Here is a 26,434-nt window from a genome sequence, read left to right as displayed (position 1 = left end):
ATCTTTTTTTTTTTTTTTTGGTCTTGTTACATGAATCTGATTTATAATATAATTGATTTAAAAAAAAGAAGAAGAATTGTTATGGTGATTAAAAATGATCCAATAGTGAGTAGATAAAAAGAGTAGAAACTGTGGGAGAAGAGATTGTTGAAAGTAGGAAAAGGGCATGACCGATGGGATTGGGAAGCAAGAAAAGATAATTTGGTTTTTGATATTTACCGACCGTGGGATATTTATCGCATCAAGTATGGACGTTGAACATGACATGATGATATGAAATGTAAAAGTAAAAACAAGTGAGAGTGAGGAGGGGGCCGCACATTACATTACAGCACACAGAAGAAGACGCAAAACATGCGACTGAGACTGATTTGATTGTGTACCAAACTTTACTATACCCTTACCCTTACCCACCCACGCATCAACGCACGCTTTTGCCAACTCCCCCCTTTTTTTTTTTTTTTTTTAATTCGAAAAGCGCTGTATTTATAATTACACACACTATTTATTTGAGCGCCGCGAGAGTATGAGAAGAGATATTCCCTATATTCCATTTTTTAGCGGAGCCGCATCATGTCATCACTAGACTAGACTAGGCAGACTTTCTCCATCATCCACATGTTCAAACTTTGCCCACAGTTTAACACAAACGCCAATACAACTTGTAATAATTTTTTTAGAGTGAAAGAGAGAGAGAGAGAGACATCTGGTAGAAAGGAAAGCAATTAGGTGGGCGAGTGGAGAAGCTAAAGAGAGTAAGTAAAGAAGTAAAAGAAGGAATTAATAGGAAAGTAAGCACGCACCGCACGAGCTGAGCAGACTCTGTTTCTTCTCAGTTTCTCCCAAACTAATTTGTAAAAGTCTTTTGCGATCTGATCTGATCTGAAATCAGAGAGAGAGAGAGAGAAATGGCGAACATAGACATAGAGGGAATAATGAAGGAGCTCCCAAACGATGGTCGTATCCCAAAGACCAAGATCGTCTGCACTCTAGGTCCCGCATCTCGTACTGTTCCCATGCTGGAAAAGCTTCTCAGGGCTGGCATGAACGTCGCTCGCTTCAACTTCTCCCATGGCACTCACGAGTACCATCAGGAGACGCTCAACAATCTCAGGATTGCTATGCACAACACTCAGATTCTCTCCGCCATCATGCTCGATACCAAGGTTCCCCTTCTTCTCCTCTTTTCACTATCTATTTCTTATTCCTTATATTGGGCTTTACTTACTCTTCATCACCATCACCATCACCATCACCATCAAACAACACAACATCCTTCAAATTCTTTTTTTTTTTTTCCACTCTTAAACACCAATCCAATCAATTATAATATTACACTTCACTCACCACTCATTTGTGCTGTTAACTCTCTAATTCCTGCCCAACAGATACCTAAACAAGATATTACATATGGGTTTGAATGTTCAAACTAAGGAATTTTAAAAGTTATTTCTCTTCTGCTCACTATATTCTCCAATTACCTTTGGGTCAATTGCCAATTTCTTGGTGCTTTCAACAAATACATACCCCAATTAAATTATTCTATCAAAAGAAAAACATACAATTGTCCAATTCTGCTTATATAGTGCTTAACTTGTCTATGCCTTAAGGGATGTGATGTTTTGGTTAATTTCTTGGTGCCAATGGACATAATAAGTACATGCAGCGGGTCTTCAACTCATTAAAACTACAGATAATGGAATGGAAGGTGATGTATTGGGTTCAAACCCAATGAGCAGAGGAAAAACTACCGAGAGACCAAGGTCTTGGATTCAAAAAATTCATACTCGGCCCCCAAAACTGAAAGTTGGCTTAAAATTTGGGCACTGGCAAGCTGACTAGCTCCACCTAGTGCTTTGTTTGTTTTTTTTTTTTTTTTTTTTTTGGGTGTCTGTGTGTGTTCAAGATGAATTCTCAATGGAGCATCATTATTGATTAGATATTATATCTTATCAATGAAGAAAAGAAGAAGGAAAATTCATTTCTTTTGCATGTTACATGTCAAAGGTTAAAAGAGTGGACGCTATTTTCTAAATATGTAAGCAAACTTACGTTAGTTATGCTTACCTTGTCTGACTCATTTTCCTGTTGATTCTAGAATTGAATGCACAATACTCATTTTCTGACAATTTTCATATTATTCCATTTTCTGTGTTGAATTTTATTTGTGATATACCGAGGCATACAAGACATAATTTTGTTTTCAATAACTACTCATCTGGTGATGCTACTTCTAAACATGGATTACTTCTCACACATTTACAAATTGAATGTGCTTGAAGTCCTGGTCACTAATTTGAATTATAAAATAACTGACCTTCCTGTATTTGTATTCCACTTTGTTTATGCAGGGACCTGAGATTCGAACTGGTTTTCTCAAGGATTCAAAGCCTATTCAGCTTAAAGAAGGTCAGGAGATTACCATCACTACTGATTACAGCATCAAGGGGGATGAGAAGACGATATCCATGAGCTACAAAAAGCTGGCTGTGGACTTAAAGCCTGGAAATACCATCTTGTGTGCGGATGGCACCATTACCCTCAATGTATTGTCTTGTGATCCAGATGCTGGGACTGTGAGATGCCGCTGTGAGAACACTGCCATGCTGGGTGAGAGGAAAAATGTCAATCTTCCTGGTATTGTGGTGGATCTTCCTACACTGACAGAGAAAGATAAAGAAGATATTTTGGAATGGGGGGTTCCTAATAAAATTGATATGATTGCTCTTTCATTTGTACGCAAGGGCTCAGATCTTGTTAATGTACGTAAGGTTCTTGGGCCACATGCGAAGAATATTCAACTCATGTCGAAGGTATGTTGCTTCTTTTCAATATTAAGTTTTCCTGACATTCTGATTCTCAAAAAAAAAAAAGGGGTTTCCTGACTTTCATATGGTAAGATGTTGATGTTAAATGGTGCCATTTAACAAAAGAAATTCAAGTTATATATGGTTAATTTGCAAAATCTGCGTTTTTGGACTCTCCAAGGCCCATGCATGAGTTGCCACTACGGTTTTAAAATGAATAAAGTTGTTCATGAAAAGCTTGAGTTCAATTCATTACTATACTCCTTGAGCTTGTTCCTTAATTAAATGAACCAAGCTTAAGCTCAAGTTTGAAGCTTGATGAGGTAACAAAACATGTTTGAAAAAAGTCAAGTATGGCTCTATATGTTTGTGAATATTAAAGAAAATTCGTTCCTTAATTAATCTGAGCGACTTTAATGAAAAAATTGTCAAAGAAAATGCATTTTTCCATGTTGCCGTACCATTCTCTCTCTCTCTCCCCCCCCTAAATGTTGATCAAGCGATGATTGTTTGGTTGTTGTGGAGTGTTGGTCAAATGATGATTGTTTAATTGCTGTGGTTTTCTCAGGTTGAGAATCAGGAGGGAGTAATCAATTTTGATGAGATCTTGCGTGAGACTGACTCATTCATGGTTGCCCGTGGTGATCTTGGAATGGAGATTCCAGTTGAGAAGATCTTCCTGGCACAGAAAATGATGATATACAAGTGTAATCTTGTGGGCAAGCCTGTGGTCACTGCTACTCAGATGCTTGAATCCATGATCAAGTCTCCCCGGCCAACCCGCGCTGAAGCCACTGACGTAGCAAATGCTGTCCTTGATGGCACTGACTGTGTGATGCTTAGTGGTGAGAGTGCAGCTGGGGCCTATCCAGAAATTGCTGTGAAGATAATGGCTCGAATTTGTATAGAGGCAGAATCATCCCTCGACTATGGGGCTATCTTTAAGGAGATGATTAGGTCAACCCCACTTCCAATGAGCCCATTGGAGAGCCTTGCATCATCTGCTGTACGGACTGCTAACAAGGCCAAAGCAAAACTGATTGTTGTGTTGACACGTGGAGGAACCACGGCCAAGTTGGTTGCCAAGTACAGGCCAGCTGTTCCAATCCTGTCAGTAGTTGTTCCAGTTTTGACGACAGACTCGTTTGATTGGACTTGCAGTGATGAGACACCAGCAAGGCATAGCCTAATATACCGGGGTTTGATTCCTCTGCTGGCTGAGGGATCTGCTAAGGCCACTGATGCAGAATCGACTGAGGTGATTTTGGAAGCTGCTCTGAAGTCAGCAACACAGAAGGGCCTCTGCAAGCCTGGTGATGCAGTAGTGGCACTTCATCGTATTGGAGCTGCCTCAGTTATTAAGATCTGCGTTGTGAAGTGATAATTGATAGGGTATGCAGGAGACAATGCTTGGCATCTAAAGGTGGTTATGTTTGGATTTTATCTATTTTATGTTTATGCTATTTAATCTTCACAATACTAAAAATATTCAGCTATTTTTCATCTTTTTGGAGCTATGCTGGATTTCTTGTTTTTCCAGTTAGCTAATGTTATGAAATATTTTACAATGCCCTGGTAGAAATAAGGGGCAGGACATCCCTTTTAATATTTCTGGTTGTGGTAGTTCCCATTAGATATTCGCACCAAGTTACTTTTGTAATCCCTTGTGTTTTGTCTCCATGTTTTTTTAATTGGTTTTGATTTTTGTTGTTTGTCTGCGTTGATATGGTGTCCTATCCTATGCATTAATTTGTGACTAGATCTATGTTTTTAAAATTTGAATAGAAGTTATCTTTTGAAAAGATATGATAAATACGATTGATTTGAACCAAATCAGCAGTTAGTTTTTGGCGAGGAATATGATTGAGATTGAGTTGTTTCAAGATTCCAGACTCCCTATGTGAAGAATTAACTATTATGGTGAGGAATTTCAGGTGGGGTCAGAAGGGTGAGGAAAAGAAGATGGCGTGGATTAGTTGGGAGAAGTTGTGCATTCCTAAAAGTCAAGGTGGTATGGGTTTTAAGCTTCTTGAGGAGTTCAATCTAGCCTTGTTAGCTAAACACTGGTGGAAACTTTAGACGAAACCAAATTCTTTAGTCTATAGTGTTCTCAAATTTCTTTAGCTTATCGTGTTCTCAAAGCTAAATATTTTTTGGAGTGTGATTTTGTGGATACTTATTTGGGGAGAAGACCTTATTTGTGGCGGAATATTATGTCAGCTCAACATGTGGTTAGGAGGGGTTTGATATGGAGGGTGGGAAATGGTCAAAAGATTAGGTTTTGGGCTGATAAATGACTTCCCACCCCCATCGACTTTTGAACCTGCTGGAGGAACATGCCTGGGTATGTGAGTTGATTAATTGTGATCGTGGGGAGTGGAAGGCAGAGGTGGTCAAGTCTCTGTTTATTCCACATGAGGCTGAAACTATTTTGGGTATTCCTATTAGTTCAGGCCTTTTGGAGGATTCTGTGATTTGGAATGCTACACCAAATGGCAAGTTCTCGGTGAGGAGTACATATGAATTGGCTATGAGCTTGTGTGAGCAATCTGAAAGAGGCTGTATCTCTAATTATGGGGTGATTAAAAAATTTTGGAGGAAGATTTGGAGCTTACAAGTTCCTAATAAGGTTAAGCATTTTGCTTGGAGGGCCTGTAAAAATATCCTCCCTTGTCTTTTTAATCTTAAGAAGAGAGGTGTTTTGGTGGATGATAGGTGTGAGCAATGTGGTGAGAAGGGGAAGTCTTCGGGTCATCTCTTTTGGAGATGTAGTTTTGCTGCTTAAGTGTGGGAGTTATCTTCTATTTTTAAGCTTGGCATAGAGTTTAGTTCTAGACCTTTATTGACTTGCTTTGTTCCTCTGGGATAGCCAACAATGCAATGATGATTCTCTCTCTCTTTGCTATTTCTATTGCTTGGGCTATGTGGACAAGAGGGAATGAGAGAAGAAATGGCAAAAAGATTTGATCGAGTCATATGCTAGTGCAGTGGGTTGGGCAGTATATTGCTCAATTTCGGTTTGCAAATGAGAAGTTTTCTCTTGTTAATGAGACTTTGTTCTCTTTGCATGGGTTCCACCTACTGCTACTTTGTTCAAAGTTAATGTGGGTGCTGCTATTTTCTCTTCTCAACGGACACGTGGTGTGGGTGCTGTGATAAGGGATGAGATTGGCTTGGTGGTTGGTGCCCCTTTGGGTGGTTGGTGCTCTTACTCCTAGTAAGACAACGGACAATAAAAGCACGTGGTTGGACCAAAATGTATATAGTGTATGGTAAAGTTAACAGGAGGGCCAACCAAAGATTATTAAGAAATGCCAAAGAACAATAAAGGTTAAATAAATCAACATCCCAACTAAATAAATCAAATAAATAATGGGGATTGAGCATATCAAGGAAACCTTACTAATGGATATCAAAATGAAACAATTTTTTTTTTTTTTGAGGAATAAATGAAACAAATTATTTTACTTAATTATTTAATCAAGGAAATAAATAAGCAGATAATATCATGGTTCATCAAATAAATCAAGATTAAAATTTGAAAAAGATACTCTAAATAATTTCTTGGAACTAAAAAAGGAATGAATCATCAACAGCAAACATAGAAAGCAAATATCAAAAGATTACATAAAAGGGAAAGAAAATTAATTATCCTATTGATATTATTATAATTAGAGTAAGTCTAGTGTCACAACAATTTTTACTACTTTTGCCACAACTTTCCTATATGGCGAGTTGTAAATAATAAAAATAAAATGATAGGTCCATGATTCCACCACTCACAGGTCGCCATGTGGCAAAGTTGTGACAAAGTTGTAAAATTAGTTGTAATATCAGACTTACTCTTATAATTAACATAATCACTAAAGTATAACATTACACTCTAGATTTTGTGTAACATATTATTTATACAGGTATGATGTATTATTCTTTCTATTGGATAATAATGCTTACTAATATGGAGGGTGAGGGTGAGGGAGGGGAGATGCATCAAATTAGGCAACATCGATTCAATTTGCCTATGAATGTTATTAATGAAATTAAAATAGAAGTTGTGTAATAGTAATCTAAAATTGTCCAGGGTAAGAATAGTAACCAAAAACCTTTAAAATTATATCAATGGACAAGATCAAAACCATAGGAAATTAACGGCTCAGATATAGGTGGGTACCGTACCCCCTTTTTTTGGGGGTACGGTAGAATGACCCTATAAATATGGAATAATTAGAAATATTACAATAATGAATATATATTAAATTAGTGAACATAATGTTAATTTGAAATGGAAGGTTATTTTAAAAAAAAGAAAGAAAAAGAAATGGAAGGTTATAGTAGTCTACCATTGAAGTTCAAATATATATATATATATATATTTTTAATTTTTTGAAAAAGAATTGAAGTTCAAATTTTGTCTTACTTTCTTTGTACCATTTTATGCTCTACCAATCAAAATTGACCACCAATAAATTAAAGGAATTAATGGAGAGCCATGGACACATCACAACTTATACAATAATTAATTAGAAAAAGTTCATATATATAATACATATATTTATGTGCTGACCTTTCTACCCTCTAATACCGTCTTATTAAAGTTTGTATATAAGTACGTGTACAAACATACTGTCTACCGCTTCATTTATGTTCTTTTGTTTTGTTTTGTTGTTTTTTTTTTTTTTTAAATAAATAAAAATAATTCATATTTTAAATTATGAACACTACTTTATAATATAGAGTAGTTATAAAATGAAATTGTAAATGTTTGTTAATTGTAACACCTGCCAAGAATGAGAGCATGATATTGGTAGACGTGTCAAAAGAAAAAGGAAGACAAACATTTTATTGTGACTGTTCATTTCAGTCCAAGACGGTGGCCTTTCCTTTTCTCCGCCATTTTTTGAATCCTCTTTTCATTTTTTGGTCCTTAAAATTCAATAATTGAGGAGAGAAACTTTCAACTTTAGACTTCTCTTTTGGAAACATCTGGACAAGTAAAAAAAAAGAAAGGGGAAGGTTATAATTGGTAAATGGCTAGCACTGGCACCAGAGAGGTAGAAAGAATTTATTTATTTTATTTTTTGGAGGCTGAAAGTAATTGATTAATTCACAAAATTGTCCTCATGTACTAAAAAAACAGGATTAGGACAAAAAAAATTGTATATTGATATTCAACGAATTAAATTTCTAACTTTAAAAGACAGCTCTCTTTCATCTGGACCGGGCTGGACTTACTTTTTACTGAATATAAAAAAGAGGAGAAAGTACATGTTATTTCTGGAGAATCCACGTGGTGTTTCATGGTCCAATTACAGCATATACTTTCTCATAAATAGAGACATGCATACATGGATAGTGTGAATTCTTATCCAATCAGGGATCAGAGCAGAAAAATTGAGTCAATAGACGTTGTCTTGTTCCTCGTTTAAAAAAAAAAAAAAACATTGTCCTTATTTATTAAACAAGTATTTTATATTTCTATATATATATAGCATAGGATCACCACTACTGGTTAAAGAGACTTGTCGAGAGATAGTGGGTGTGGGTGAAAGGGTACATCTACGACAACGACTACGAAGATGGAGAGATCTATGGGTGTTTGTGTAGTTGTAGCGGTGTTGATGATGGTGATCGGTAGTAGTACTGCTGTTTCTGCTGAGGGTAAGAGTAGCAAATTCCAGTACTACAGCCAGAGACACAGGAGAAATCTGCTTGCCAATGGGCTTGGCTTGACTCCTCAAATGGGGTAATACTATACTCCAAACTACTACTACTACTACCACCTTGCACTTGCTTAGTCTCTCATTCTTCTTCTTTTCAGTCTTTATCTATTTATTTATTTTGAAGTTTTAAGTTTAACTGCAACTACTATAGTTTTGTTGGTCGGTGACTGTGGGTGATGAACGACCAGTTTGTGCTTGTCACGTGACAATCAACTGTTTGTATCAGATAATCAAAGAAAAGATCTAGCAGTACTGTTTGTTTGATATTGTGTTTGTGTGTATATACAAACCCATTAGATCAGGTTCAGGTTCAGGTTCAGCTGGGTCCTCCTCATCTGGATTGCTGTACTGATTAGCATTAAAGTAGCTTCTCTGTGGTAGGCACAGGCACCGCACTACCACCCTCGTAATTCTAATGTGAACTTTTCCTATTATAATTGTTATTTATTTATTGTCCTAATACTGTAGTTTGCTAAGGACAAATATTGGTCTTGCTGTAAGATTTTCGAATATACAATTTTATCAGATCTTATCTAATTGGTGACCGTTGAAAGAGTGCTTTGTAATTAATTCCAAGTTCATCTCTACTTATCTTTTTATAATCATATCCTCTTCGATCACTTTTTTTAGTATATATTTATTGTTATTTTTGGATGAAAGCTTTTCACATTTATTACTAGAACTACTTTTCCTATTGCCTAATAACACCATGAACTTAAAAAAAAAAAAAATCCTAATAATATGGATGGGGAATTGTGGGATTGAGGTGTTTTCTACTTATGTAGGTGGAATAGTTGGAATCACTTCCAATGCAATATCGATGAGAAAGTCATCAAAGAAACTGGTAGGTTTACTACTCAAATGCAATATTCTCCTTCAAACGTTAACCAGTGATGAGGAACTTATTTATATATGTCAAAAAGTGCTGTCAAAGTTCACATAGCAAAATGGTAGACTGCATCTATTGAGGTGGGAGAGATCGACTTACAAGAGTCCTTGTTTTCTTGGTTTAACAGCTGATGCTCTGGTCTCCACTGGTCTTGCCAAGCTTGGATATATCTACGTTAATATAGGTATGTGGCAATCGATTTACGTAGTTTCTCTTTTTATCATAAATCGTCTTTTCTTTTAGCTAAGTGGGTACATGAAACTGAGCCAGAACTTCTATTTCTTACTTTCCCAGATGATTGCTGGGCTGAAATACATCGTGATGACAATGTATGGTTTCTTTTATAATTTTTGATAAGTTGGCTTCTCTTACAATTTTAGTGTTTTTGAAGTTTTTAAGAAGAATACAAACATTTGAACTTTGTTGTTGCACTAAACATTTGATTTTTACCTTTCAGGGTAATCTATTGCCTAGGAATTCAACATTTCCATCTGGCATTAAAGGTGTTGCAGATTACGTTCACAGCAAGGGCCTTAAGTTAGGAATCTACTCAGATTCAGGGTAACATGACTGTACTACACCCTAACACAACTTTATGCTATATGATAATTGTTCAATATCAATATTCCCTTGTTACTGAAACAACTAGGAAAACAAATTCTTTCACCTCCACTTTGCAGTTATTATACTTGTAGCAGGACTATGCCTGGTTCACTTGGTCACGAGGAGCAAGATGCCAAAACTTTTGCTTCATGGGTAGGAAATTTAGTTTTTAGTTTCTTTATGGGTTTTACTTTGTCCATTTTTGCTATTGACACTTGCAATACCAAATCATGCAATAATGAAATTTGTATGCAGGGTGTTGATTATTTGAAGTATGATAACTGTTACAATGATGGAACAAAGCCAACTGTTAGGTAATATAGTCATCTTGACATTAACCTCACAAGGAAATGGGGAAATGTAGATTTTTTTTAAAATTTTTTTCCGCACATTTATGTTCAAACTTTGAGTTATGAGAGTAATAAATGATCCGTTTATTTCTTCTTCTGTTAGATACCCTGTAATGACTAGGGCACTAATGAAAGCAGGTCGTCCAATCTTTTTCTCACTTTGTGAATGGTAATCCTATATCTCTAACTTTTAAATCAATGTTGTGAAAGTCACTCCATTAATGATTTGTTTTTCTTTCACTTAATAGGGGGGACTTGCACCCTGCTCTATGGGGTTCTAAGGTTGGAAATAGCTGGAGAACTACTAATGACATTGCTGATAATTGGGCAAGGTAGATAAATTTCATGTTTCTGTTAAGTAATAATTGATTATACAAATCCTGACCCCAAAATCATTTCTTTTTGTTTGTTCTTCCACAGTATGATCTCTAGAATAGATGCAAATGATGTATATGCTGATTATGCTAGGCCTGGTGGTTGGAATGGTTAGTATTCTCCTACAATAGTTAAGTCACACTAACATAATTTTTTTTAAAAACTTTTTAGTCCACTTTTTTCTAAGAAATTTATTGGCATCTTATCTGCTTGACTTTGTACAGATCCTGACATGCTTGAGGTGGGAAATGGAGGGATGACAAATGATGAATATATAGCGCACTTTAGTTTATGGGCTATTTCCAAGGTATTTCAGCCAGTACTATGTGGAATTTGATGCTCTGATTTGTATGAATGCATATTATTGGGGTTTTGGCTTTCTGTTTGCTTAAACATAAAATGGTATTGTAGGCTCCCCTTATCCTTGGTTGTGATGTGAGGAACATGACAAAAGAGACATTTGATATCATTTCCAATAAAGAGGTTATTGCAGTTAATCAAGGTAAGTGCATCAATTTTGTAACCGATTGTGTATTTTTCCTCCCGTCTTGTGAACTACTCTGTAGCAATGGTTATGAAAATTGACTTGATCATCATCTATAACAGATCGACTTGGTGTACAAGGTAAAAAGGTTAGGATGGAAGGTGATATTGAGGTAAAGTTTGCCTAAATTATCTTATGATGCGTAGTGTGTACTTTTGTCTCACTTCATAGGAGCAAAACATGACTTTTATGTTAAATTGCAACAGAATTGGGCGGGGCCTCTTTCGGGTTATAGGTTTGCTCTAGTTCTGCTCAACCTAGGCCCTGTGCGTCGTTCAATTACAAGCCTTTGGGAAGACATTGGAATCCCTGAAAACAGTGTTGTTGTAGCAAGAGATGTTTGGGAGGTATTTTTGATTAAGCTTTCATTTCTCATTCCTTTTAAGGTCATGGGCATTTCAGTTCCACGTTTGTATTTATGAGATACCTTCTAATATATGTGTGCTGTGCATGTGTCTCTTGCAGCACAAGACACTGAAGACACGATTCGTTGGAAACTTGACAGCCACCGTGCCATCTCACGGATGCAAAATGTTTGTGTTGAAGCCAATTGCTTGATGTCACACTTGGCATTGCTCTCTTCTATATGTTCTTCCTGTTAATTCCAAGCTACCTGATGCTGTAGTGTGAGAGAGTATTGAGATTTTACAAATGTCTCTTTTCTACGGGTTCATGTAACGAAAATTTTACTGGAATAAAGAAGGAAAAAATGGAGGAAGCAAAAGTTTCGTCTTCCGTTAAAATGAGCAAAATGAGTAGTAGTGTAGTAACCTTTATACCCCCACAAGGCTGTTCCTTGTTCTGTTCGGCATTATCTACTATTCGTAATAGAAGAAAAAAAAAACATTATGTTAAGACAAATTATTATTTGGTTAAGTAAATAAATGATTAACCAAATTAAAAAAAGAAAACGGATTCACCTGCAATGCAATGTAAGTGTTATAGATATGATACTGATTTACAAACTAAATTGTCTTAGTTTGAGTTGAGTGGTGCAGTTGGAGAAGGTGATATTGTTAATGCTGATGCATAGATAAATTTCCAAAGAATATAAAACAAAGAAGATAAGGATGCTAGATTAACCAAAAGAATAATTGGTTAAAAAAAAAAAAAAAAGAAGAAAACTTGGAACAAATTGAAATTTAAAAAAAAAAAAAAGAAGAAAAGCATGGAGGCCGGGTTGTCCTCAAAAGGGGTTTTATTTATTTTATTTATTTTTATTTTTATTTTTTAAAGTATATTACATATTAAAAATGTGCAAAAATTGAGTTGGGCTTGGCAAGAGTGCCCATTATTGGAGCAGTAAGTAATAGTTATGGTTGCTGCTGTTACAAAAAAAGATAAAGAAATAAGAAAGAAATGCTGGAGATTAAAAAAATAAAAAAGAACCCAAAAAAGGAACGTGCAAATGTAAATGAAAAGCGATGATATGATCGATATATATATTGAGAGATAGAGAAGCAGAGTTGTGTAAAATTGAAAGTTATGTTGTGCTCAATATATTATCATCCATGCCCAAAACTATCAGTCTGTCCTCCCTCTCCCTCTCCCTCTCCCACTGTGTATTTAAGTAAGAAGAAGCAAATACCTTTGTTTCCGATATCTTCTTCTTCTTCTTCTTCTTCTTCTTCTTCTTGGGTTTCCAATAATGAGTCTGGTGCCACCGCAAGTACAAGTAAAAACAGTAGTAGTAGTAGTAGAAGAAGAGAAATTGAAGTAACGACAGGAAGCAGCGCTCGAGGGCGCAGATTGCTGAAGATTCGAGAAGAGAAGAGGAAGCGCCAACTTGACAACCTTCACAACTATCCTGCCTGGGCCAAAGTTCTTGAAGATGCTTGCAAACATGACCATGAGCTCCGTGCCATTCTCGCTGATTCCATCGGCAACCCGGACCTCATGCGCAAACGGGTCTAGATCTCTCTCTCTCTCTGTCTCTTCAATTCCTTCGTGTGTGTAAACTATATAATTTGTGTGGTGGACATGTTACAGGTTGAAGAGAGAGTTCGGAAGAAGGGTCGAGACTTTCACAAATCAAAAACGGGTTCCATCCTTGCCTTCAAAGTCAGCTTTAGAGAGTAATCTGCTTAAATTGAACTCTACTTGTTTTCTCCACACTCCTTTCCTTTGTCTTTCTATGTATCTCTTTACTATGTTTATCAAAACCTGGATACTGTTATGTTGAAGCAAGGACTTATCCACCAATTGGCAAGTTGTTGGGACTGTTGGAAAACATGATTATAAATTGAAAGATATATGCCCTCCTTCATTGGTTGGTTCTGTCAGTTTGTTGGCTTTTTTTCCCCCATCTCTCTCTCAATTGAGCTTTGTTTCTTCTTTGAAAGATGCCTCACACATTGTGTTCCATTTCTTTTCTATAAATTTTAATTCTTGTCAAATTATAAATTTCTAGTTAAATCAGAAGCTTTCAAGTATTAAAAGGGAAGGAAATAATTGGAAATGTCCAGTTGGGACACACCTGTAGATCCCTCTAAGTTGTTTACATTTCCACCATCTAGACATTAAGCGATAGTTTATCTTCTTTGCACGTATGCTTCATATCTGCAATTTTTCAGTACAGGAGGCAGGCGTAGGCATTTCTTTCTTGCGTATGTTAACTAGTAAGTAATGATCCAAATCAGTACCAGGCTTGATGTTGTAGATGACTATATGATCTTATCTTGCTGAATGCTTCAATACCCATGTTAATATTGTTTCACATTTTCATTGGTTTTTTGTTTGTCAACAATACTATCTTGAAAATTTTGGATGACTTAAATTTATCTGTTCTTCCTGAGCATATTCTACTTTCTTTTAAGAGTTATCGTGACCAGGGAACCATTCCTTAGACAATCAAGACCTGTGTTGTTACAGGAATATGATTCAGTGTACCGATAAGCATATATGATATTTTGTACTTCATTACTTTCCCTGGATCATTGTTGGGTATAGAAAACAAATGATGTTTGTGTGGTACCTTATATAATTTGTTTTTCCCCAGTAGTACTTTCTTTGTTTCTAACCTTCCTTTTTGTTTATTGACAGCTTCAATCCTCTTGATTCTTACATTTGGTTTGAATTGTATGGAGCACCATCTGATCGGGATGTTGACCTTATTGGTGGTGTAAGTATATCATGTGATAACATCTCACTGAGTTCCTTCCATTGCCACTAGTTTTTATACAAATTATGTCAAAAATTTAGATGATAAAAAGATGACATCATCTGTTTGTTTCTTCATCTTCGTAGCAACACTTTTACAAAGTTTACAATTAATTTATTAAGGAATTTATGCAGGTAATTCAGTCATGGTATGTTATGGGGCGCTTGGGAGCTTTTAATTCTGCTAATCTACAGGTTCAACCATTGTTCTTTGCATGTCATTTCCTTTTACTTTAACTTACTATTTTCTCACTATGTAATTTTTATCTTTAGTGTGCTTGTGTGGTCTGATAATCATATGTTGCCAAGTCTTTATTCTTAATGACTTTTTATTTCTATAATATATATATATATATTTGTTTCATATGCATATAGGTGCTTGTAATGATAAGTTTTATCCTCTCATTCAAAATAAAGTGTGCTTGTGTGGTCTGATAATCATATGTTGCCAAGTCTTTATTCTTAATGACGTTTTTATTTCTATAATATATATATATATATATATATATTTGTTTCATATGCATATAGGTGCTTGTAATGATAAGTTTTATCCTCTCATTCAAAATAAATGCTCTCCTAGTTTGCATCCTATTTTGATATCAAGCAAATTTTATCGAAACACAAGCTGGAAAGCAGCAACAAATACAGAATCCACTCAAGTCAAAAGGCTTAAAAATACAACCTCAAGCCCCAAGCAGAGGCTAACAACAGATAGCAACGTCAAAACATTAGTACAATACACCTAATAACTAGTTCACATCCTTGACACTGTTCTGTAATTCTACGGCCTAGATAATAATAGGTTTTAGTATCAGTGAAACTTTTATGAAGATTTTAATTGAGTAATTTTTGCTATTACTTAGCCTAATGTAAGAAAGTTTTTCCCTTGTGTTATCCTTGCCTTTTAAATGATAGTATTGCAACTTTTTTGCCTCCTCATTAGCTCACCCTTGCCTTTTAAACGATTGTAATGCAACTTTTGTGCCTCATTAGCTCATCATTATCTAAATATCTTAGTTTTAGCCATTGCTTTGTTAAGAAAGATTGAAACATGTAGTGTCAAATTGATGACAGCTGGCTAATTCATCGATGGAGTACAATCCCCTTTATGATGCAAATAAGGGTTTCAATGTGATGCCATCTTCATTTCATGATATCAGTGATGTTGAGTTTCAAGATAACTGGGGTCGTTTTTGGTATGAGTTCCAGAACTTCATTATTTTTCTTTTCAGTATCATATAGCATATTTGTTTTGGTACTTGTCCGTGAAAGTGATCTAATCAGATATGTGTATAACAGGGTAGACCTCGGAACTTCTGATTATTTTGCCATTGATGTACTCCTCAACTGCTTCACAGTCTTAAGTTCAGAGTAAGTCACAACGACCAAAAGGAAACATTAGAAAAGAATGTGATATATTTTTGGATTGGATATTTTTGGATTGGATGGGTGTTTCTTCTTTGACTATACTTGTACCATCCACATTCACTTGTTCAACTGCTGACTAGGTTTTTTTTCTTCATGCAGTTATTTAGGCATTCAACAGATAGTTTTTGGCGGTCGATGCATGGGTGACTGGGAAGAGGGGATGACAAACCCTGATTTTGGATACAAGTACTTCAAGATTTAAAATTAATTTCGAATACTATATCTCATGTATAATATTGCATGACATTGTATGCTTCATGTATTTTGACATTGTATGTACAGTGCATTTATTTTGAAAATTATTTGCAAGTTCTGTTGCTATCTGAGTCGAGTGATTTATGTGTCAAGTAGTATTTGTGATTAGCAGTTTCAAGCAGCATACTATACCTCCGGTTAAGTGGCCCTCTAGAATTATCTTCTCTTGGTTAAATCCTTGGGGTTTAACTACCCTAATTAGGTCTCAGCTTGCATAGGGATTTAGTTTTTTTAAGATATCTAACATGTGAATGATTATATATATATATATATATATATCTCTCTCTCTGATCAGGCAGGATAAGGATAGGGTCCTAGGGATTTAGTTTTTCCAATGGGGTTGGGAATCGGAATGCGCAGCGGGTGGGGTCTGTGATTAAAAATCTATTCATATGTATTTTTTAAACAAGTTATGTCATATGACTAATTAAATATGCAATGTGATTAAAATTATATGGTGAATAATTTTAGCAGTTGCTACGTAGTGGGTATGAGCAGTTTACATTTTTCATAATTAAGCAAGTATGTCTTATAGTTTCCAAAAATTTCATACATGTTTAAAAATTTATAGTTACATATGAGATCTGAATCTCAAAATAAATTTGGTAATATTTATTTATAAGGTAGAACTTTGGTACAATTCTTTAGATGCAATACATTAAATTTCACAACTAAGAAACTGTACCTATATTTTTCCTTATTTATATAGCCAATGAATCAACTCAACATGATCATATAGCTTCAAGTGAACATATGTTTGGGTTACTTCACAGAGATTTCAAAATCATAAAATGTTCCAAAGTATCAGTACTCTTTTAGATCCTACGCAAAAGACAATCTTAATATACTTAGATATCAGAAATTACGAGCCGATTTCCTTGTGCAATGCACAAATATGGTATAAATTTATTTTAAACTATTTCATGAGAAATTATCTTTCTGACTATGCATAAACTCATTATGTGATTTAGCATTTGAGGAATTAGTTGCAATTATATTAAATTATTTACATGATATTGAAAATAGAGCAAATATAAAGTTTTGCTCCAATTTGGTTCATAATCTATTTCAGTTTGATTCTGTCGACTTTGGTATATTTTGGTCCAATTCAGTCTACTTCGGTCTATTTGGTCTACTTCGGTCTATTTGGTCTACTTCGGTCGACATCAGTTCATTCAGTCCACTTCAGTCCATTCACTTCATTTTGGTTCAATTCAGATAACTTTGGTCCACTTGGGTTCATTTGGTCTACCTCATTCCCTTTCGGTCTACTTTGGTCCTTCAAAATAAGAAATTAAAAAAAAAAAACTAAAAATCTCTCCTTTTTTTTAGGAAATAGTAATACTTATTAGAACACACAAACATGAAAGTAGTATATAGATTTTTTTTAAACAGGTTTATAATATATTACTTAAAACATTTAAAACGTACTTTCTTTTTTCTTTTCTACTGGTAAAAGGGTTTTCATTGAAAATTGAGTAAGCTAAACATATGAAAAACTAAAGAGCTAAACATAGAAGCTAGAGGCATAAAATGTAAGACGATAAATGAGGAAATATGAATATGATAAATTGTTCATTGTGGATGGCTGTAGTTGTATAATGAAATTCTTCAGCCAAAGCATGTACGATATCATTTATTCATGGAATTTTAACAGCATCATGGATGGTTACATACGTGTGATGAAATCTTCAATTGAAGCATATTTTGTTATTCATTTTTGGGTGTAACTATCGTATTGATGTTTTAGCAAAACTCAATTACTCACAGTCTAGGGTTATGTCTTTTGTTATTGCTTTTGGAAGTTTCTGGAATTGTACTTTAAGCATATATACATATATGTTAAAATAGCTACTCTAAGAGCATTCACATCAGTCTCCTCAAATATTTAGCTAAACTAATTCAAAAAACTATACATTTTCTAGTTTAGAAATCTATTATTTTCATACACATACATTAGTCTCAATACTTTATCAATATTGAAATTAAATATTATTTCCTCTTATTCACAATTTTATTTCCAAATTCTATAATCATCTACAACCACCGAGCACAAGCACAAGCCAACAAGGTAGCACACCTACAACCTAACAAATCCAAAATCTACTCAACTTCAACAAACCACAACCCAGCAAATCCAAAACCCACTCAACTTCTACAAAGAACCCAAATCACAAAACCACCAAAATAAAAATAAAAATATCAAACCAAAGCAAAAAAAAACTAGATCTAGAACCACCAGATCACACCACCAAAATTGCACTACCACAAGACCGAAATCACCACCACCAAAAACACCAAATCTAACAAAGAGAGAAGAGAAGAGAGAGATCAAATCACACCACCACGCCCATCAGATCGCACTACCGCACCACTATCGATCCACCGCACTACTGAGACTGACTTCCATTATTGGTGTGTTGCTTATCTCCTTTTCTTTTGGCTGATGTATATGTTGGAGAAAGCACTTGCGATGAGTGGTTTCCTCGTGTGAAGTACGCCTTGGCCTAGGGTGAATCATTGCAGATGGTGTAAATGGAGTTGCCACCTAGATTAGGTTTAGGACTGTTCTTTACCAGAGCACGTGTTTGGTGTTTAGGTATTAGGATGAAAAGGTGTTAGACACCTAACCCCAACAAACCCATAGGTCGGCCTGTACTCATTGTGTTACAAATCTTAATCTTATCAAAGGATTTTCTAACATGTTATTCTAGACTCACACACACTCTAACATGCATCTATCAACATGGCATATCATCCCTAAGCTTAACATTCATCTATCAAGGCACAAGTATATATCACCAAGGGCAGTAAACATCATGAGGCAGGTAAATCAAGCATATTCAAATGTTCAAGCATAGCATCATGGCATTCAACCAAGCACATCATCAATATTTAGATAACTTAGGTTCAAATCACTCAAATGCATGTTCATATAGTTTATGCATGACTTATCTCACTTACATCCTTGTATCACAGCACCTATGTATCAATGCATGTTCACAGTATTCAACAAAATATAAACCCTAATCATTCATCTAATAAAAGAACAAATAAAACATGTTAATCCGCTGGCCCAGGACTCAAACATGTGAAGAACAGATTACATAGAGGCTAAACATGTGAAAGAAAACAAAAGAAAACTAAGAAAACAAAATCTTGGTTTCTAGGCGCGAGTGTGCATGCGCATACATAGGGTATGCATGCGCATCCTAGTTGTATGCGTGCGCACACTTCGAGTATGCGTACACATGCATGAAGCATGAACACGCATACACGCTCATAAGCCAACCTAGAAACATAGAACAGAAAAACAAAGCAAAATAAGAAAACTAACAACCTATCATGCTTCTAATACGAACACAAAGTAAACCTAAACTAGCACAGGTATATCAATGCATCAAAACATGTAAGCAAACAAAAAAATAAAACACAAAAACTCTTCAAAGCTTTAATTTGATTGTTCTCCTCAGTCAATCTAATCAATAACAAAACCAAAAGGTTAGTAAACTTTAGAACTCAAAGGTCAAGACCAAAGTAGGTCCCAACCAAGTAAAACTTGACTTGAGGATGTTTTTGTGTGAATAACTCCCTCTTTGATTCACTATTTTCTAGTGAATCTTGTATCTTTTGTCCTCTTTTGAAAAGTATATTTTATGGCTTTTTATAATGGTAAATAGGAGTGCAGGGTGGCTCCCAAATGATGTGGAATTCAGTCTACATGAATTTATGTCCAAAAAGTTTTCCTTTCATTGTTTCTAGAACCTTAGATGCATGCGCATACTCAAGGTATGCGAGTGCATACCTTAAGTATGTGTACGCATACTTCAAGTGTGTGTGTGCATACGCGTGTGTGCGTGTGTGTACGCGTTTATGCCTGTGCACACTTAAGGTCTCTTGTAGCCTTTCTTTTCCAAAAATAAGTTTTATTTTTCCATAAATAATTCCTAAAGTCAAGATTTCACGAAATTGGGTCCTAAATCAACATTGGGCCTCTGAGTGACATCATCATTAGGGAATGGGGGCTCAGGTCGTAAGGGGTACAAAATGAGGTGTCTACAGTATCCTTATGGAGTTTTTTTTGAATGCTTTCCCTTCCCATTGGAGAAGGTCAAGGCAAGGAAGTCATTAAGGAAGAGGCCTATGGTTGCGTCCTATGTAGCTGTGTTGGTATAGAGTGGCATGCTGATGAGAAAGAGCCAGGAAGAGAGAGGAAGGGAGAAGAGAGATGGGGAAAGAGTATGAAATTGAATATATATATATATATATATATATATAAAAATTAATGTAGCAATGATAAAGGCTCACTACATGTAGCGATGAGACTATCCTCATTAAAAACTTTAGTTAATTTACAGAGACTAATGCATACTTATTTTGGTTGAGTGTAGACAAATTTTCGCTAAAATATTAAATAGGTGAAGCTGATGTTAATGCTCTAAGTTAGTAACTTAGTATGTAATCAAAATTTCTTATGAGTTAGTTTCATATGGTTTGCATTTAAAAAAAAAAAATTTATGGTTTAATATTTTTTTTTTCAAATGGCATTCTACCTTAATTCTTTCCCACTTCCAGATTCCAAACCCAAAATAAAAAATGGTAGCCACCTTTCGTGGTGGCACCTTGAGCTGTACTGCTGTGGATGGTAGTGGTGCTAATTTGGGTCTGTCTTGGGCTAGGCTTGCACGAGTAGAGGGAGCCACTATGGTGGTAGCTTGATTGTTGTGGCCATAGAGGTTTTGGAGAGAGAGAGAGAGAGAGAGAGAGAGAGAGAGAGAGAGAGAGAGAGAGAGAGAGAGAGAGAGAGAGACACCATTGCTGGTGGGGTTGATGGTGGCTAGGATCGAACAAAGGAGAAAGAAAGAGAGGGAGATTTGAGAGATTTATAGAATACGAGAAATAGATTTTGGTTGGGTTGAAACTTGAAACCGACCCATTTAGGAAGCCTAAACCAGTCTAAGTCCAACCCAATCCATCAAGCTCATCTTAAGGCTTAGGCCCAGTTCCAAAGTTCAGTCCCCCAACTCCTTTAAGCCTAATCCACAATTAAAACCAATACTCACTTTAATAGACAAGCCCAACCTGAAAATAAATTTGATTTGCTAAACAAAAAAGGCCATGGAAGGCTTACAAAAGAGAAAGCTTGGGCCCTGCCCATCTCTGACCAGACCTTGAGAAATAGGCCCAGAGATATTACAAAAAGCTACCCTTTGATGGGCTGAAAAATATCCTTATCTCTAAAAAAAAAACAAAAAAAAAAAAAATTATATCATGGGCATCAACTCTTCTAAAACAATTTAGCATTTGACACGTCAAAAAGCTATTTTATCTATTTTAACATACAATTTTACAATATATTCTACATCATATCTTCTATTTAAGATAATAACACATTAAAATAATTTAAAACAAATCTCGTCTATATTAAAAAAATTAACAAAACAAATATATTTTATCATGAGGCCCCATATGAGAGAGAGAGAGAGAGAGAGAGAGAGAGAGAGAGAGAGAGAGGACTTAAGATATGATGTGGGAGAGAGAAGTGAAATAAATTAAAAAAAAAAAAAATCAAAGTATGTTTAGCACATATTACATTTTCTGCCCATATAGTTCCAAACATAGCATTATCCTATTCATCAATGCTAAATTTTTTTAGCATTTATAACATTTGATGTAGGAGGTTTTTTGGTAACACTAAACCAAAAAAAAAAAAAAAAAAAGTCTTATAGCACGTTTGAACTCAAGAAATAATATATATATATATATTCCTATTATAGATTTTCCTTTTATTCCATTTTCCAATTTAAAACCTTGACCAAATCTTCTCATTCAAGATCCAAACATCTTTTATACTTTTCATATTTTATTTCCAATTCGAAATTGAATTTAAATATTATAATAAAATCTCTTTGCACTAATGACGAAATATTATTAGGTACTCCCAAAGTATCATAATTGCGTACTCCTCCCTCTCATATAAATGGTGGGTCTCACCATGAATTTAATTAGTGAGACCTATCATTCATGTGAGAGGAGGGAATACGCATTTATGGTATTTCGGGAGTATACAATAATTTCCCACTAATGACACACTTATTTGAGAAAAGATACAATCACTTATCAAAAACTTTGCCAATAGAAATGTCAACTTAAATTCAAATTTAAGAGCTTAACTCCAATGGAAAGATCTTATCTTTCGACACCTCATTAAAGCCTCTACATTTTTCAAATTGATTTCTAGGATTCAAATTTAAAATCCAAAGATTGACCTACCCAATTCTATTTGGAAACACAGAATGAATTTACCAATTCTCTTCCCTTGAATCACCTCATTAAAATTTAGATTATACCTAAGAACAATAAGGGCTAAGAGTATTTAAATATAGTTTTTCATTTTGCAATCCATAAAATGGTGGGTCATTGTAATACCCCAAATTTTGATTTTATGATTATCATTGTACCTTGCCAATTTTAATATAGAGTTGATGTACTATATGTGTGTGCACAGTAAGATGGGGAGTAGACAATTTTGTGGTGCTACAAATAGGTGAGAAGATTAAAGTTTTAGTGCATACAAATTTAGTGAGGCAATTAAAATAAATAAATAAAAAGAAAAGAGAAAGATGTTTTATGGGCCTCTTGGAGACTAAAGAGATAAGCTTAAGTGGATTTTAAACTCCAACCAGATATCCCACCAAGCCCACATCTCTAATGTGTTAAAATATAAGTTGGAGGAAAAGATAATTAGGGTTTGGGATAAGAAGGGTTTCATCACTAAGGAGGCTAGAAGGTGTATTTTTTTCCTTGGAGTTAATTAAAGAGGCAACCAAAGGATTTCAGGTATGATTTTTCAATTGTTAGAATCAAAGAATCAAAGGTTTAGAATTTTATCATGGATTACAATCTTAATATATGTATAGGACTTTCACGTTTTCGTTAGGGTTAATATGTATTAAACCCCAAGTTGCCCACTGTGTGCATTCTAGTACAAGCCGTGAATTGAGAAAGGTTATGTATATGGCTTTACATCTCCTTTTGGTTATATGTATATTAAATCGTAGGTAGCCACTGTGAGTATTTTAGAACAAAGCCACGGATTACGAAACTCAATTCATTTATATAGCTTTACGTCTTCATTGGTATATATATATATATATATATATATATATATATATATACTAAATTCTAGAATTGGCCACCATGTATGTCCACGAACAAAGTCATATTAGATTCGGCCCACAGTTTTCATTGGAGTTATATATTAAATCCTAAAGTATTAGCTATTGCCTCTAAGTTTTGATAAATTTGAGGAAACACACTTTTGGGTAGAGATGCTTTGCATTAGTGCTAGCATTTAGTTCAGCAAAGTATTTTACTAGTGAGTCAGTTTGTATAGTTTAATAAGATTTATATTTTATGGAGGATATTAAGTAATTTCCATGATTGATTCTAGGTCCTATCTAAGAGTATTTTGAGACAATTGGAGGGTGTTTCAACTGGACTTTCAGAGTGATTCAAGTGCGGTAAGTAATTATGCATAATATGCACAAGTTTTATTCTTTAGGTTCTTAGAAGTCAAAAGTTTTCAAAAGTTATGTTTCTAAAGCTTACGTTTTCTAAAGTTTATCGAAAGCATTATTTTTATATCATTGAAAGAGAAACTTCGACTTTTAAATAATGTTTTAAAGAGAAACTTCGAATTTTAAATGACGTTTTGAATGTCCCAATCTCATTTAAAAGATGATTTCTAAACTAAACTATTTTATGAAAATAATTAAGTTTCAAAGTAAGTTTTCTAAAAAGGTTCTTGTTCTTTAAATTTGTTAAAGCCAAGTGATTTTAGTCATATTCCTATTCTCCAAATGGTATTTAAAATGTTTCTTTTAGCAAATTAAATTTTCAGATCTACTCAAGAATTGTAATATATTTATATAAACTCCTCAGTTTCTATTTGTTCCCCAAGAGAGTCAAGCATCCTTTGATTTATGTTCTATTCGATATTGTGATCTTTGATATGCCTATGTATTTGAAAAGAAATTGTTAATATCAAGTAAATTATTATATTTTGTATAAATTTTGCTTTGTGATATGTGACTCAAAATAAGTGTTTTTAGAATTGATCAGATATATCAGATATATTTGTAAATCCACTCATAGGATTGTATGTGAGAATATGTGTTGATCCCTCACCAGCAGGGGTTACATGTTGGTATTCGCTCACAGGATTGTATGTGAGAATATGTGATGTGTATATGTGACACTGGGCTCTGATCAATTATATGTATGTGTTTTCTAAAGATTTTAAGATGTGATTACAATTATATTAAGCGATTCATTATATGTTTTGGAAAAATTATTTTTGATATCATTGAATGAGTTTGTGAAAAATCAAAATACTCGTGCTTTGCTTGACTCTATTCCGTTGTGTATTTTGTATAATTACTTACTGGATGCGTGGCTTACCCCATCAATTACTATTTTTTCAGATTAAAGTGTAGTTGGGAATATAGGACCTTTGGATCGCTTTGTAAGGTGCAAGGTAGAGCATGGAGTTGTAGGCAATTTCAGTATTACTTGAAGACTTATAGAATTTTAGCTACTTTTATTTTGTAATTCATGTTTTATACAGTGGAGATTATTTCCTATTTGTGGAGTTTAATTTTTGTAAGAGTTTTTTTAGAGTATCGTTTCTTTGGAGTATTAATTTATTTTGGATTAATTCAATCTATGGAGTTATATAAGTTTAGCAAGTTAGTCATGCATCTAAATTCATGTTCCATGGATTTGGGTCGTGACAGTCACACACTTGATTTTATCGTTTGGTTGATGTTTTCTAAATAACGTTTTCCAAAAATTGTATCATATTTTCCTTGTTCAGAAAAGGACTTTGAAAATGCTATGAGAATGTTTTCAAGATAGAGAAAATGTATTTAATGGCAAAATTGTAAATAAATTGAAAAGTGAAAATAATGAACTCCACATATTTATCTGAACTCTTCTATTTCTTAAATTAAAGAGCTTATCTTTAAATAATTTTTTTTTTTAAAATCCCACACCTTAAATTTGAAACTTTTCATTAAAAAAAAAGTACATGAGCTCTATATTCCATTATCCCAAAAGAAAAAAAGTAATCTACAAATTTTACACGTTCAAGGATGGCTCAATTTGGCAAAATTAACGGATGGCTCACTTTGGTAGGTATTCAAAGTTCAAGGAGTAAATTGGTTAAAATAAAAGTTCAGGGGGTGTATTGGCCACTAGTCCAAAGTTTATGGGGGTGTCTTGGCATTTTTCCCAAATTATTTTAATAAAATCTCAAAAATAGAAATGGTCTCCCAAGCTGTAGGGACACGGTTTGGAGCCCAAACCCCTATCTAGTGAAGTCTTGGTCCAAAAAAGCCCAACACAATGAATTTTGTAGAGTATGGGTTAAAGAACTAGGTTTAGGTAAGTTAAATAGAGGCTTGCATGGGATAAAGGAACACGCAGGCAAGAACAAAAGTCATTACGTTGAAATATCTTACGATCCGAGGAGACTAAAAATTCAATTTGTGAATACAGACTAGTACATTAGGGTTCCTTTGCATGTTCCAATATTCTACCCCCCTTCCTGCCCTCTTTTCCTTATGAGGGCTTCTATACATTATATAGACTCTTCCTTATCATCTGGGCTTTACACTTGTTGATCATCCAAGCCTCCACTTGAGCACCTATCCCATCAAACACCTCTTTCAGTCCTTTGTGAGTTGTGGTAGCCAAGGTAACACTGTTCAGGGGTCTTCTCCACATTAATGTGGCCATGAAAGTAGTTGTAGTGCATTTAATGTGGTGGTGGCAGCTTTTGCTTAGATATTTTGTGTTTTCTTCCTTTTCACGTATTATAGGGGATGTGCTTCAGTGGCTTGGACGTACCCCCGCTTCGGGTCTTCAGTATCAGAGGAGGAATTCCTCCTCGGACCTTTTTTCTTTGTTTCCCGTGATAAGGCTTAACATGGATCGCCCAAGCCATGTTGCCTTCTCGGACAGGCTGGCGTCCTCGGACAGGCCCAAGGCCCAACTCGTTACTTTGGGCCATAGCCCCCACACAAGCTTTTTTTTTTTAGTATTTTGAATATTATTCTTAAGAGTGGGAGCTAAATACTTATAATGTAAAAAAATGATTATCTGAAAAATATTTTCAATTTCAATTTTGAAAAAATTGTTTTTATACACTATTTTGAAAGGAAAAAAAGAAAAAGAAAAAGAAAATCTCATTCCAAACAAACCCTAATTATGCTACCAGCCAAGCTAGAACTACCAGACCT

General features: G+C 34.8%; 3 protein-coding genes across 4 annotated transcripts; all 3 read left to right on the top strand.

Moving 5' to 3' along the window:
* Positions 1-690: 690 nt before the first annotated feature.
* Positions 691-4,467, top strand: LOC126714583 (pyruvate kinase, cytosolic isozyme). The gene is made up of 3 exons (XM_050414793.1): positions 691-1,166; positions 2,352-2,813; positions 3,376-4,467. The coding sequence occupies exons 1-3, from the start codon at positions 909-911 to the stop codon at positions 4,186-4,188; spliced, it is 1,533 nt and encodes a 510-aa protein (XP_050270750.1). The 5' UTR covers positions 691-908; the 3' UTR covers positions 4,189-4,467.
* Positions 4,468-8,287: 3,820 nt separating this feature from the next.
* On the top strand, positions 8,288-12,040 carry LOC126714542 (alpha-galactosidase 1-like). The gene is made up of 15 exons (XM_050414732.1): positions 8,288-8,550; positions 9,313-9,371; positions 9,544-9,600; positions 9,711-9,745; positions 9,874-9,977; positions 10,097-10,172; positions 10,275-10,333; positions 10,473-10,538; positions 10,618-10,701; positions 10,790-10,854; positions 10,969-11,051; positions 11,156-11,246; positions 11,351-11,400; positions 11,495-11,635; positions 11,754-12,040. The coding sequence occupies exons 1-15, from the start codon at positions 8,384-8,386 to the stop codon at positions 11,844-11,846; spliced, it is 1,230 nt and encodes a 409-aa protein (XP_050270689.1). The 5' UTR covers positions 8,288-8,383; the 3' UTR covers positions 11,847-12,040.
* A 672-nt stretch (positions 12,041-12,712) lies between these two features.
* LOC126714548 (uncharacterized) lies at positions 12,713-16,204 on the top strand. Of its 2 annotated transcripts, none has more exons than XR_007651626.1 (7): positions 12,713-13,196; positions 13,278-13,363; positions 14,331-14,409; positions 14,583-14,642; positions 15,522-15,643; positions 15,752-15,818; positions 15,975-16,034. XR_007651626.1 is itself a non-coding variant. In XM_050414744.1 (7 exons), the coding sequence occupies exons 1-7, from the start codon at positions 12,774-12,776 to the stop codon at positions 16,075-16,077; spliced, it is 945 nt and encodes a 314-aa protein (XP_050270701.1). In that variant the 5' UTR covers positions 12,718-12,773; the 3' UTR covers positions 16,078-16,204. The 2 variants fall into 2 exon arrangements, 1 of the variants encoding a protein (XP_050270701.1); XM_050414744.1 differs by having other exon boundaries at positions 12,718-13,196; positions 15,747-15,818; positions 15,975-16,204.
* The last annotated feature ends 10,230 nt before the right edge of the window (positions 16,205-26,434 follow it).

Source organism: Quercus robur, chromosome 1 (genome assembly GCF_932294415.1).
Source record: "Quercus robur chromosome 1, dhQueRobu3.1, whole genome shotgun sequence".
Taxonomy (NCBI): Eukaryota; Viridiplantae; Streptophyta; class Magnoliopsida; order Fagales; family Fagaceae; genus Quercus; species Quercus robur.
This window is presented reverse-complemented; position numbering and strand designations above follow the sequence as displayed.

Excerpts from the sequence above, each read along its gene's own strand:
- LOC126714583 (XM_050414793.1), top strand. The coding sequence starts at position 909 with ATGGCGAACATAGACATAGAGGGAATAATGAAGGAGCTCCCAAACGAT. Across the intron at positions 1,167-2,351 it reads CCATCATGCTCGATACCAAG|GGACCTGAGATTCGAACTGG; the intron begins GTTCCCCTTCTT and ends TTGTTTATGCAG. Across the intron at positions 2,814-3,375 it reads ATATTCAACTCATGTCGAAG|GTTGAGAATCAGGAGGGAGT; the intron begins GTATGTTGCTTC and ends TGGTTTTCTCAG.
- LOC126714542 (XM_050414732.1), top strand. The coding sequence starts at position 8,384 with ATGGAGAGATCTATGGGTGTTTGTGTAGTTGTAGCGGTGTTGATGATG. Across the intron at positions 10,173-10,274 it reads CCAAAACTTTTGCTTCATGG|GGTGTTGATTATTTGAAGTA; the intron begins GTAGGAAATTTA and ends ATTTGTATGCAG. Across the intron at positions 10,334-10,472 it reads GGAACAAAGCCAACTGTTAG|ATACCCTGTAATGACTAGGG; the intron begins GTAATATAGTCA and ends TTCTTCTGTTAG.
- LOC126714548 (XM_050414744.1), top strand. The coding sequence starts at position 12,774 with ATGTTGTGCTCAATATATTATCATCCATGCCCAAAACTATCAGTCTGT. Across the intron at positions 14,410-14,582 it reads ATGTTGACCTTATTGGTGGT|GTAATTCAGTCATGGTATGT; the intron begins GTAAGTATATCA and ends GAATTTATGCAG. Across the intron at positions 14,643-15,521 it reads TTAATTCTGCTAATCTACAG|CTGGCTAATTCATCGATGGA; the intron begins GTTCAACCATTG and ends AATTGATGACAG.